This window comes from Gobius niger (assembly GCF_951799975.1).
Source record: "Gobius niger genome assembly, chromosome: 6".
Classification (NCBI taxonomy): Eukaryota; Metazoa; Chordata; class Actinopteri; order Gobiiformes; family Gobiidae; genus Gobius; species Gobius niger.
The window spans coordinates 2,454,127-2,468,567 of NC_136857.1; the positions used below are offsets into that span (position 1 = coordinate 2,454,127).

The window sequence follows — 14,441 nt, forward strand, 5'->3', positions numbered from 1 at the left end:
ATGATGGAAAGCAGAGAGGATACAACATTGTACATAAAAAAAGAAATGGGAGACAGAACTGGCGGTTGAAATAACAGAGGATGAATGGTTCCAAATGTGTGAAATACACCATAGCACTACAAACCCGGACATCCAGAAAAAGTTTCTGTGTGTCCGTTTGTGGTCCTAAAATATGAATAAATTACACGTAGACCTTAAACGATGTCCAAATATCAGACAGTTTAAATATCAATACAAAGAATGGATATTCTCTAAGTAAGTATCGGAAGAAAATCTCTGACTTTTCATGTTCAGCTGTTGCAAACCTGATGTTGATTGGTAGGTAGTATTCACACTGTATATGACAACTTGATTTAGATCACAGTGCTCAAATTACTGTTTTAAGGAAGCCTAAAAAGTAAATAGGAAAAGAGACTGACAGTACTGAGCTCACACCTGCCACAATCATGGCAGGTTGTATTTTGAGTTCGTATGAGTTTGTGTTTTTATGTTTTGTTTATAGTCCGAATAAAGATTATTCATCATCATCATCAACTCACAGGCATGGAGAGAATTTTCCTTTAACAAGATTTTTCATTACACCTAAAATTAAAAGTAGGCAGATCTCTACCCCACAACAGTGCTGGGGGTTATGTGGAGAAGCAGATGCTAACCATACACATATCTTCTGGAACTGTCTTGAAATGATCAGATACTGGGAACAATTTGGAGTAACTTTGGCTAAAATCTTGGGTTATAAACTTCCAAACACTTGTTTAGTAATGTACCTGGGGAAATATAGCACAGTGTGTAAAGAAAGAAGATGTGTTTATGACTAAGGTAATGTTGGTTGCAAGTAAGAAGGCAGTAACACGGAGTTGGTTGAAACCTGACCCTCCAATTCAAGCAGACTGGATCGGGATTGTGGAAGAAATCTCAATTATGGAAAAAAAATGACACATAATCTCAGACTGACAAGGTTTAAGTATGATAAGCAGTGGGAAAAATGGGTTTCCTTCATAAGTGACACCCACATACTGTAGACTATTCACTGGTTATGGCAGAAAATTAAAACAATTGTCCAGACATTTTAAGTGAACTGTTTTTGTTTGTTATTTTTTTTCCATTTTGTTCCCCTGTCTGTATGAACATTTGTTCTGTACTATGGATAAAAACAAAACGAAAAAAGAATTTGTTCTAGAATTTGATGATGGTCGGAGGGCCAATGTAACGCTATCTGAATAGTTTTTGAAAGAAATCTCCAAAAAGAAAATGGACATTGCACCTGATATATTAAAGGAACAGGCCACCGTTTTTTTACATACTGAGATATGTTCTTACCTGAGCTTAGACGAATTGATGCGTACCCGTCTGTTCTTTGTGCGTGCCCTCAGTCACGCAAAACAACCAAAGATGTTGGCAGCATTTGGCCTATCTCAGTGTATTCCTATGGCTCCAAACGGGGGTGAAGTTGGAAGCTACCACGCCATTCCACGGGCACGCACACTGACCAGACAGGTACGTATCAACTCGTCTAAGCTCAGTATCTTAGTAATATGTGCAGTAGAGGGCACAGCACATTGATGTTTGAGGAAATAAACAGGTAGCAGCGCCGCAGATCTGGCAGTTTCAAAGTCCTGAGAAGCTAACAGAGCCAGTACATCAATTACCTAATCATTTTAGGAGGGAGGAGAGACAGTATTATGGACTATGGACTTTTGTGGGTAACGCTTTATATTAAGGTGTGCTCATTAAGTATTAATAAGGTATTAATAAGCATTAATAATATGCTTGTAGAGTATTAACACACTGCTTATTATACTTATATCTGTTAGCACACTAGTAGGCCATTAATAATATGCTTATTCATTTTATTTTATTTATTTATTTATTATAGGGACAGTGCATATTAATATACATTATACATGCAAATATGCCAGAATTAGCCTAAGGGCTATTTTACATCTGTAGTCCCTGGACAGTTGTTGTGTGTCCTCCTGAAGGGCGTAAAGGTACAATTATACACATTAAAATGCAATACAATAAAATATTAAAAAATGTAACAGAAAACAACACACTCAATATCGCAAACCAATCATGCTGACAGACAGTACAAGAAGACTACTACAGACTCAACAACTACAGAGACAGACACAACAGACGAGGACAAGAGGCCAGCAGGGAGAGATGATCCTGTCAGTGCTGACAGCTCTGATTCTCAATGAGCCATTTTTTTAACTGTGTTTTAAATGAGTTATATGTGTTAATGTTTCTAATTGTTGTGGGGGTGAGGTTCCATTCATGGGCAGCTCGGACAGAAAAGGTGCTTTGACCAAAGAGGCTTTTCCTCAGAGGGATGAGGCAGTCGCCCCTCGCTGCTGCTCGGGTTCTCCTGAGTTCTGTTGATCCGGTGTGAATGAACTGTCTGAGTGGAGGTGACGACAAACCATGTATTATTTTATAGATGAGGCAGAGATGAGAGTATTTGACCATGTTTTCCCAACTGAGTAAATGATGCTTTTGTAATAGTGGACAGTGATGACATGAGAGTGGTTTGCGGTCCAGAGTTTTTATGGTGCGTTTGTGCAGGGACTGGATGGGTTTGAGGGTTGTGACATTGGCATGTGACCAGACGGTTAAACAGTATGTTAGATGTGAAAAGATCATTGAGTGCATGTACATTTTTGCTGCTTGTATTGACATTTGGTGCCGGATGTGTCTGAAGTTGCTGAGGGTAAATTTGATGCGATTACTGATCATTTTTACATGTGGTTTGAAAGTGAGTTTTGAGTCCAAAATGACACCAAGGTATTTATACTGGGTTACAGTCTGTATCATAGCCACCCCTAAACCTAACCCTAACCTTAGCCCTTACCCTAACGCTAAAATGATTACTAATGCTTATTAATACTTAATGAGCACACCTTAATCTAAAGCGATACCCTTTTGTGGAGCAACTTCATTCATAAGTGCATGTTTTTCCTGTCTATTTCAATGCGGAATGAAAGGAACCGGAGGAACCCTGCATTCTGGAATCTGAGGACTGGACGGTCTGCGATCTCGGCCCGTCTGCTGAGGGATCCTTCGGCCCTGGGTCTCTATAGCCTGTCCGTCCATGGGAGTGGATCTCTCCTTCTGTGGTTCTCCCCAAGGTTTCTCTTTTCTCCTGCCGGGTTTTTGAGTTTTTCCTTGCCGTGCTGGAGAGTCTAAGGACGGGGGACGCCCACGCCGCTCGTCGCTACCTCCTATTGGACATTATATTTGCCTGGATTCACCTGAACTTTTAATTGTCATATTTATTGCTCTGTTTTATTGCCTTAATGTTTGGTGCAGCTGTGAGGCCACTTCTGTTGTGATATTGGGCTTTACAAAACCATTAAACTAGTAGAAGTAGTTTGGCATCCACATAGCAAAGTGAAGATTACTGCACGGATTTCGAATTACTCCTGGTATTATTACGCCTTACAATATAGTTCCCCCTTTTATCCGCTTAGAAAATCCACATAGTTTAATTTTGTGTAATTATACTTTGTAGTGGAACACTTCACGTAACCATATTTAAATAGGGAAAACGTGGAAGAGCTTGGTAGCTTCTATCTTGACCTGTTTTGGAGCTATAGAGGAGAGAGGGAGAGGCTAAATGCTAACGCCGTCTGCGCTGTGTTTACGTGACTGAAGGCACGGGGGAAGATCAGACAGGTCCTAAAGAACTCGTCAAAGCTCAGGTAAGAACATATCTCAGTATGGAAAAACGGTGGCCTATTCCTTTAATCAGATGAACTTATGTACCACACGCACGTATAGAGAATGGTCTTTAAACATTTCTCTGCCATTTTCTTGTTTCTAGAAAGGTTTAAATTCACTTTCACGGGGGTAATTCCAAGAGTTGTGCGTCCCCACTTCATGCACTCCCAGCAGAAAACCTCCTTGTAACGGATGATACTCACCAACTGCACGTCCACATGTGCGGAGCTGTGTGAAACGGTGCCAGACCCGCCATCTCTCTCCCTCTGCCCATGTGGAAGCTGCACCCTGCACTCTCAAACTCCCACTCACAGCCCACACAAGCGTCTTGGCACACATATTTACTGCTGGCTAAGTGAGCATATGCACGCGGAAACGCCCACACGCGCCTCTCCCCGCTCAACCTCCTCCACTAATGTTTATGCATCGCCACAATCAGAATCAGAGACAAACCGCTACGTGGGTTCGCTTTCGAAATGCAATCTGTCTGCGCGTGGGAGGGAGAGTTCGGAGAGAGATATCATTTTGTTTTGTCATTTTGCGGAGAGCGGCGATCGGGGCGTGTGTGCGCGTTGGGGGGGAGGGACTTACGGGGACGCTGGGCTCCGACACGGCGATGCTGTCGGGGTAGATGGTGGCCTTCACGCACTGGTTGAGTGACGCGGCGAAGCGGTACGGTTCATCTGCGCGCTCGCACCGGTTCCTCTGGGAGCAGCTGGAGAGGGGAAAACAGAAGAACGGGTTTGTTAGGATAATACAGAGAGATGAAAGCTGGTTTAAATGGTGTATCAGGGTTTACACAGGCAGCGGCGAGTCGAGTTAATTGTTTTTTAATGCTGTTTTAATGCTGTTTTAACTGGATCTTGAGCGCCACAATAAAATCTGTGGATATTTCTGTTCACAACGTTAGCAAACATCCTTGATTTAATGAAGGGGAACTTTGAAAATCCAAAAGCCAGAGAAAAACAGAAGAAAGTTTGAGTAAATTATAATTGCTTACAATTTCAGCCCAAACTGAAGCTGAATGTGTTTTGAGCCATAATGTCAATGTCAATTTTATTTATAAAGCACATTTAAAGTGCTGTACAAGAACAGTAACAATATGTACAATAAACACAGGTAATATACAAACTGTGTCTGGTCTACATGGAACCGAAGGCCAAAGCAAAAAGATGAGTTTTTAATTTGGTTTTAAACTCCTCTACAGACTGAGCCGAGCGCACATGTAGAGGAAGGCTTTCAAATTAACTTCTGAACCAAAGTAGAGCAGCTCTTGTGAAGAAATGGGTATTTTTTTTACTGTCACTGCCGTCCTTCAGACTATGTGATGAAAAAGGTAAACCCCTTTAAGTCACTGATGCTTTAGGTTGACCTTACACAACATCAACAAATCAGAATACGGCGCAAACCTCACGCATCAGTCTGCTTTATTCACAAATGACTCCTGCAGGTGGTGGGTCCACAGAGGGACGGCCTTATGGTTCTAACCGGGCCTGTTAGTCTCTAATGTTTGTCTGACCCGTTACCTAGGACCTGTTTGTCATGGGAGACCCTACCAGGGGCACGAAACCCCCGACAACAGAGCTCCAGGATCATTCGGGCGCTCAAACCCCTCCACCATGTTAAGGTGGCGGTTCCAGAAGGGGTATAATTTTACCCAACAATAAGAAAAAAATGTCAGGCATAGCTCACTTAAAGGGACTAGATGCAAGTTGGTCAAACTCACTACTGCCACCGCAGGCCTTTCCCATAACTGCAGGTAGTAACACCTTTTTGAGTGACAGTGCAGGATTTTAGAGTTAGTTGTGATGAACAGGTCTAAGCTTAATCTACATTAGGACATGGTGGGAGGAAAATACTTAATTTTGACGTTTTTAAACTCTGTATATTTTAAAAGCTTATTAAAGGGCGGGGGGATATTCTGCTTTTTTCAGTCCCATAGCACCAGTCTATATCACACTACAATGATGACAAACCTTCTGTTGGTCTGTAAATGCAGTAAATTAGAATAACTGCCTTGTATAAAATGTCTCTCTCAAAATGGCTGTAGTGAATGTCTTGAAATAGGCCTCTGTCTCTTTAAGAACCTCTGAGCCTTTCCGACACGCCCCCTCCACACGCTGTCTGTGGCATCAGTGGGGAGGGGGTTCTGCTGAGGAGCAGTGGTTGGTTACTCGGCTGGTGACCAAAGCTCGGAGGCGTCTCCAGGAGGTGGGGGCGTTCCTAGGAGGACTCAGGCAAACCTATCCCTAAAATGGCCGCCATCAGAGTTTTTACAGATGACTCAAAGATATGTGAATGTGCCAAGGCAACACTTCAGCCATGTTTTTAATGAGGGAGTGACAGAATAACATGATGGAAAGCTTGAAAAAGTCCATTTTGCATAATACCCCCCCTTTAAGTATTAAAAAGCATTAGACATTTTTTTAGGATTAGTGTTAGGATAGGCCTATGAGCCTGGTTGTTGAAAATAATATAATGATCAGCCTATTAATATATTTACAAGCATGTCATTAATGGCCTATGAATTACTAATGCTTATTTATACCTTATTAATACTTAACAAGCACACCTTAATATAAAGCGCTACCAAAAATGATATTGCAAACTATGCTATGTTTAAGAATGGGCGGCTAAACATGTGCAAGTGCGAACATTTGTTTGTTATTAATGTGGACAGTGCTATAAACAAGCCATAAAAGTGGAGAGATATGGCTGTACGGATAAATATGGCTCTGCAAAGAACGCAGCCTCATGATTGTGTTCGCGGAGGAGAAAGACAAATCGCTAATGTTCTGACAGCAATAAAAGCACCATCAAACAACATGGATTAAAACGTCCACAACAGTTAAAGCAAGCATCAGTTCAGCGGGGGGAAAAAAAGTACAAAACAATATTACAGCGAGAGTGAAAACACCATTAAGCATTTCCCAGTTGGCTGAGAAAACGGTTTCATCAACGCGTCCCAAAATTGCACCTGATTCTGTGCATTTATCATCGTGGACCTTCTACAAATTGCGAGTGAAATGGAGCCGCGAAACAGAATAAATCTATTTCTCAGCTAACGTTTTGAGACTTCACTCCTTATGTAACTTAACAATAGAATTACAGTCTTGAGTAAAGAGGACATAACTTGCATAACGGATTCTTAAAAACTGTTTGAGTCAGGATTGAGTTGAACAAACTAACTTTAATCGAAAGGCATGCCAGGTATTGATGGCGCCGTGATGAATACACTTTAATGCTGGATTAAATACAGACTGGAGCCCCTCGGCAGCAGAAGAAGACATGGCCAAAGTGAACAGTCAATCCATTTTGAAATGTTTTTTTCAAACTTTTCAGGGCGTGACCCCCAAAATCACTCAACCAACAGCTCAGGACCCCCTTGTGTACAATATAATCAGCATTTATAATAATTTAAGATGCAAAACAATTGTAATCTGGTTTAATGTGGTCAGTTTGGAAACCGCATTGCCTTAATTTAACTAAAATATATTGTTTTCAATCAAAAACACATGTATCAATATCAGAAATGTAAAAAATATTGTCTAAATATCCCCAACTGTAAAACATGATTAGTATTTATAATAAATGTAGGCGCACAACATTTAAAATCCAGTTTATTAATGACTGCTTTAGTATGTTTAGTGTGTTAGTATGAAGCCCTGGTATAGAGCAAAAACTTTTCAAAATCACTCGGACAACAACTTCTGTAAAATGTAGCAAATGTAGCAATTAAAATAATTCAGTGCAAAACATTTAAAGTCTAGCTTAAGGTCAGCACACACTACACGACTTTTCTAGTCGTAAGCGATTTTATATAGAATGGGGGGTCCACACTACACGACTGGATTCAGTGCGATTTTGGAACGTCTGGGGGTTCACACTTAACGACTGAGAATCGTAAGAGCGACTCACGATTCTGACAAACAGCTGATGTTTTATAACACAGCGCGTCTGTCGTCTCTACGGCTTCAAAAACTGACCCCAAATCCGCAAAGACAGGCCTGTGTTTGTGAGCGCGGGATAACGTGTGTGTCCCGATTGGTCAACGGTGTCAACAATGTCACAACACCGCAGCGCTAGCTTACTGCTACTACGAAGCTTCAACTGGGCTAATGTTCTGTCAAATGGAGATAAAAGTTGGCGACAGGAAGAAGCGGGACGTGTTTCAGTGGATTTAATAAGAAAAGGAGACGGGCGTCGACCTCAGGATGGAGGCTAGCCGCCGTTAGCGGTGAGGTGAAGCTGAACAGTTCGTCTCCAAACACAGTAAGTGCCGCTAAACTTGTGGTTGAAATGTAGCTGGAAAAGGTGGTTGTGGTGAACTTTTGGTGATATAAAGTTGTGCTGTTTCGTGTGTGGGGCTGTGGCCATGAAATGAGTTTTTTGTGCCGCTGGTTTAACAGAGAAGTGATAAAAGGAGGCGCGGCGGTGTTTTCCTGTCTTTATATCTCTCTGTCATTCACATTTGGGGTAAAATCACCCACGTTTCTCCCGTGCGTCCGAAATCGGGCTTAAAAATCAAACATGTCTGATTTCCTACGACTGAAGTCTAGTCGCGTCTTTCTGCCGCCCACACTACACGATTCCAACGTCAGTCCAGTCGTGACCCGCCCACACTACACGAGCCGACTCTGTGTGACCGCCTTCCACTAGACGCGACTCGAGAAGACTCGGCACGACTGAGAATTAGAGCGAAATCGTGCATAAAAGTCGTGTAGTGTGAGCTGACCTTTAATGATGCTAGTTTGGAAATTCTGATATTTGGTTTAATTTCGCAAAAATGTGCTTTGTTCAATTAAAAACACAGTACATCGAATTCAATGTCAGATATGAAAAAAAAAATTCTCGCGACCCCCACTTTGGGAACCACTGATCTGGAGGATGTCAAAAGCCAATCAAAACATTAGCCATTAATAACCTGTGTGAGCATCATATAGTAACAGCAGCAGTAATAATAAATACCCCTAACATGTAAAAGTGCTCAATATCACCCAATTTAATAACTTCAGGAGGCAATACAGGCGCAAACTGCTTATCAAGGACCTTGTGACGCCCCTTTCCTTAAGTCACCCCGTCCCGTCCTCCTCCTCATTAAAAGCCTGTGTTCTCCCCAGGCCGTTGCTCCACAGACCCCCCTATCCTCAGCCGGCCCCTGCCCTTAAACCGGCTGTCTGGTCACTCCAGCCGTAATTGGCCCGAGCGCTGTCCAAGGTGCTGATTTGCTCTACACGGCCGCTGCTAATGCCGTCTGTTCGGTCCTGTGTGGGCGGGCGGGAGGCGGAAGGGGCCGTTTTTACGCTTCCCCAACCGCACGCTTAAAAAACTACAAACTACGTCTTCATCCTCAGCCTCAGCGCCGTAATTATGTTGTCAGGAGTTCAAGAACAGAATCCGACAAGAAGCCTCACATGAGCGGTCACAAGCGCAGCGGGCGGGGATGGGGGAAGGAGGGCGGGGGGGGGAGCGCTCGCTAACACTTGTAGCTCTCCGTGGGGATTTGTGGGAAAGCGGGGAAAGTGTGGAAGCGGAGTACAGTAGCAGTGAGGGGAGAGGCCCCACGGGGAAAAGAGTAAAAACTGCAGAGCGTTGACGGGAAGCTCATTCGGAGAAGTCTAGACTGCAACTTTTGAAAATGCAGTTCCCTCAAGTAGACTTTTAAATGAATGTATTTTTTTCCCTGTGATATAACTTAATAGTCTTTTTTTTAGAATCCATTATCTGAAGCTAAAAGCAATCACACAGTTTATACCTCCACCATGGCAAGTTACTATATGCTACAAAGCTTAAGGTAATGTATATATTATGTATCTGAATGTCCACCCTAGTCCCTAGCCCCTCATTCACTACATAGGCCTGCACTATATAGTCACTAGTCACTATATAGTCACTATATAGTCACTATATAGTCACTGATTCTGTTGGCGATTTGGACACAAGTCACGACTTTCTCCGCGCTGCGTGACGTCACACGCGCTGCGGCTGCAGATTTGTTTTTTATTATTTTTTCATCTGAATTTATTTATTGTTACAAACGTTTATTTTATGAAACAGAACAACTGTTTTGGCACTTTTACAGGCGTTACTGTCATCACAAAAAAGGAAAAAAAACAAACAAACACCCCAGCGTCAGTTCAAAACACGTGCAGAAAATAGGTCAGAGCCCGGTGTCCGAAGCGCCAGCAGATTGAGCGACGACATCTGCTAAAAGTTCGCGAAACTCCGGGAATAAAGTATTTCTGCGATAAAGACCAAACTCAGAGACAGTGGAATATTCATGGATTAATTTCACATGGATTTTACATGAATGGCTTGGATTATTCCAGAGGAAGCTGTCGGTCATTTAACAGCCCAAGCTAAAGGTTAGCGGCTAACATTAGCATCTTTTCTCCGTAACCGTTTATATTTTGGTCGTTTATTCATGAGAAACACAAACACTCGACTGAAACAGCTGATTTACTTCAGTCGTGTTTAGTTCACAGACCTGTCTCTGTCAGGCTCTTCTCCGACTCTCGCAGTGCATTCTGGTCTATGTTGACCCGTTTAGTGACCATCGATGCTCACTACTTTTCCAGATGCATTGTGGGAAATTTCGAGTGCACTACTTTTTTCTCTCTGGACATTCGGACACCCCTAGAAATAGCGTGACCACTATATAGTGACTATATAGTCACTATATAGTCACTATATAGGGAATAGTGTGGACATTCGGATACAGCCTTAGAGTAGTTTTGCTACTCCTTTACAACCTTCAAAGTTGGATTTATCTCAACGTCAATATCCAGATCAATCATTGCTATAGATGTAAAAGTTAATGCTTCTAATCAGTCCAAAGCTGATGCACTCGATCCTGACGCCTCCCCATGCAGTATCTTTTGATGGATAGGTTTGTGAAAAGGTAGCTTTGGATCAGTTATTTATGATGGAATGGAGTCAGTGATGTTTCAAAATGTGTTTTTTAGAAACGCCACTGGCCGCCATTGCTGTAGTACCTCCATATAGCCGCTAGTCTCCCATTGGAAAGCATTGCACTTTAGTCACGCGAAAAACAACTTGAGAGCCTGGTATCTAGATATTGTGATAACACTGGGTTAGTTACAATTAAAGGGACCAGGCTGGTTTTCGCAAGACACATTTTAGAAATCTCGTTTGCTAATGAGGGCCGGACTGTTAGCATTAGAGCTAATGGCGCGGCTACGACCGAACTACACGTCACGCAAGGGCCGAGTCTACAGTGGAGATCCCGCCCTTATGCCCTTTTAAGGAAGAAGCTCCGTCAGAGCTGGGGAGGAGGGGTCTGCGAATCCGCCATGATTCTCCCCTCGAGCGTGGGGTCATTGTGGTGAACAGGGAGGAGTGAGGAGGAGGAGTCTATTCTTTTTTACGGTCTATGAGAAACACTGGTTGTTCTCAGCTGATCTGGGGCCAAAAAGTGGGTCGAGAAACCTTTTATTTTTCTCCAGGGTTACGGGCCAGAGCCAAAAAATACTAAACGGTTTTGATTTTTGTCGGCATTAACTCGAATGCTTGAACGTGGATCTTTCTGAGGGAATAGTGTCTTTAATAACAGGAGCAAACTGCTGAATGTTTTTGTGCCACACAAACAATAACAATCATACTTGTAATTTCAACATTGGTGAATATGTGTTTAAAAGAGGTTGACAGTTCCAGATAAACCTATCAATATACAATAACACTGTTTACATTGGGTGATTCTCAGCCCTTTTCCACCAGGCTGGTGCCGGTGCTGGTTCCGGGCCAGTTCCAGTTTCAGAACCGGTTCTTTCATTTTCCACTGAAAAAACGCTGGCTCTTGGTTCCAAAATCTGGTGCCGGTCGGGAACCAATTAACAGCTGGACCAAGAAACGAGCAGCAGTGATGTCAGCAGCTGGGGCCTGGCTCTCTCCTCCAACAATCAATCAATATTAGTTAGTTTGTGCTTAGAACTTCCTGGAGAAGCCAAAACAGTCTCTGTGGAGGAAACTGTTGTTTTGCTTTATGCTCTTCAGCTAAAACAAGAGTTAGAAAGAAGAAATCAAAATGTTAACGGCTGCTGTGACTGAAACATGAACTTATTTTTCTGTATTTTATAACCAGAAGTGGCTGTAGTAAGGTGTTACTATCCATGTTTTATGTTGACTTCCCAAAGCGTTGCTATGACAATAGGCACAGCTCTCATTTTGGTGGGAAACCGAGTCAGTTTGGAACCAACCCGGCACCAGAACCAGCCCAAAACCAGCACCTTGGTGGAAAAGCCGAGGCATTGAAGTCCTGGGAAGTGAAGCCCAGTCGTAAAAGCAGAAGGCGGCCATTGTGAAAGAATTAATTTCACCTTTTTCATTTGAGGCATAATTCCATGCGCGTTCAGGAAGAATCTACAATGTAAATAGTCTTGAAGTCACAAGATCATTTCGACCGGTGCATAAAGACTGGAAGACATTTAGCATCTTGTCTCCGCCCCTCTCGCCTGCCACTTACAGCAGACCTATAATTGTCCACATTGTATCAGCTCCACTTTATCCGGAGACATTCATTTTCCTTCTTTGACAAGATCCAACTTCAACCACAATAAACGGCGAAAATGACACCTAATATGTTTCCAGGTGTGATGTTTTATGCATGACTCCGGCGCGATGCAACACGGTGAGAAAAGAAAAAAAAATCACACACACACACACACAAAAAAATCCAAAAGCTCATTAAGTTTCAAAAAGCCCTTGCATTGATTTTGCTCAGTCTTATTTAAAGAAAAAAAAAGGAGAGCGAGATGGTTGGGGGGCTCGCGGGGCGCTGCTGTTGCCATGGTTGCGGGAGATGGCCATTATCTGTGTGCAGTTAGGAGCTGACCCGCCGCCTCTCTCATTAGCTGAAGTGCAGACGATGGAGTGCTGACTGGAATCCCGTTTTTCTTATATTCTCCGGAGAACGTACCCGACGCGACCGACGGCATCTGACACTCGGACGTGGAGAGGGAGGGATGCGTTTGGAGAGACTTCACTAATAAAGACGCCGAAGAAGCAAAGCGGGAAGGAGATTACAAAAAAAAACGGACGTTGTTGGTCACAAAGGCTCTCGTGTCCTTTCCAAAGACGAAAACGTTGATGATGAATTTACTTGTTGGCGCCTTATAATCAAAAGAAGATATAAGGGACTATAATATAATAATTCACACTGTTGTTCTGTTAAATTGTTATTTCACTATATTGTTAATCTATTTTAATACTAATAGAAATAATAATAATAGAAAGGACAACAGTGTGAAGTGTAAAGTGTGAAGTAACAAAAGGGGCAGATATTATAAGACTTGTTCTTCTCCTCTGCTCCGTTTCATTCATACTGTGTTGGCTTGGCGGTTTTATTGTGATTGTATGATATCACTTTTGATTGAAATGAATAAATAAAATGAAAAAAAAAAATGAAAAATTAAATACAAGACCTTATAATTTCATAGTTTTAAGTTTTTAAGATAAGCCATTATTCTCTCCAGACAGGAGAGACATCACGGGCATCAGTACAAACACATCACTACCACATCATTCACATCCTCGCAATTTCAACATCAGCATTAAACAAGCCAATACAATAAACTAAACTATACTACTATACAACACCGCACTATTAAATGTTAAAGAGGGGGTATTCTGCTTTTTTCAGTCTATATCACACTACAATGATGACCAAACCTTCTGTTGGTCTGTAAATGCAGTAAATTAGAATAACTGCCTTGTATAAAATGTCTCTCTCAAAATGGCTGTAGTGAATGTCTTGAAATAGGCCTCTGTCTCTTTAAGAACCTCTGAGCCTTTAGACACGCCCCCTCCACACGCTGTCTGTGGCATCAGTGGGGAGGGGGTTCTGCTGAGGAGCAGTGGTTGGTTACTCGGCTGGTGACGAAAGCTCGGAGGCGTCTCCAGGAGGTGGGGGCGTTCCTAGGAGGACTCAGGCAAACCTATCCCTAAAATGGCCGCCATCAGAGTTTTTACATATTACTCAAAATGGCCGCCCTCAGAGTTTCTACAGATTACTCAGAAATACGTGAATGTGCCAAGGCAACACTTCAGCCATGTTTTTAATGAGGGAGTGACAGAATAACATGATGGAAAGCTTGAAAAAGTCCATTTTGCATAATACCCCCCCTTTAACAACCCCATCCAGGTGGGAATTAAACCCAGAACCTTCTAGCTGTGAAGCACGAGTGCTAACCGCTGCCATCTAGCTGTGGCAAGTTCCCAAAAAATACTTTGAGATGTAGTTTTTCCGTCAAATTGTATCAAAACTTGACACTAAATGAAAAACGGGGCTAACATGCACTGGACTGACATGTGTTTTTGTGGCATCACTTTATTTTACAGAACTCTTGATGTGCCTAACTTAAATTAATACAATGTAACAATGTGTAATAACCTGTACCTATGGGTTAGATACACAATGGAATAACTTCGTAGGTACATAATGTAGCCCTAAGGTTAGAGTTATGTCTTATTACATTTTGTGCCTACAAACTTCAAATACATATTATTCCATTGTGTATCTAACCCATAGGTACAAGTTATTACACATTGTTACAGAGCACATTACATGACACTATATTTAGTTTGGTACAATGTATCAAGGGTACTGCAAAATAAAGTGTTACCATTATTCCATCCATCCATTTTCTTCCGCTTTATCCGGGGCCGGGTCGCGGGGGCAGCAGCCTCAGCAGAGATGCCCA

General features: G+C 42.4%; 1 protein-coding gene across 2 annotated transcripts in view; it reads right to left on the reverse strand.

Moving 5' to 3' along the window:
- plxna2 (plexin A2) overlaps window positions 1-14,441 on the reverse strand; it is a 519,114-nt gene that overhangs the window by 208,726 nt on the left and 295,947 nt on the right. For both annotated transcript variants that reach the window (XM_079558784.1, XM_079558785.1), the window contains exon 6: window positions 4,315-4,438. In XM_079558784.1, the coding sequence (XP_079414910.1) occupies window positions 4,315-4,438 (124 nt within the window). The remainder of the gene's footprint in view (window positions 1-4,314; window positions 4,439-14,441) is intronic.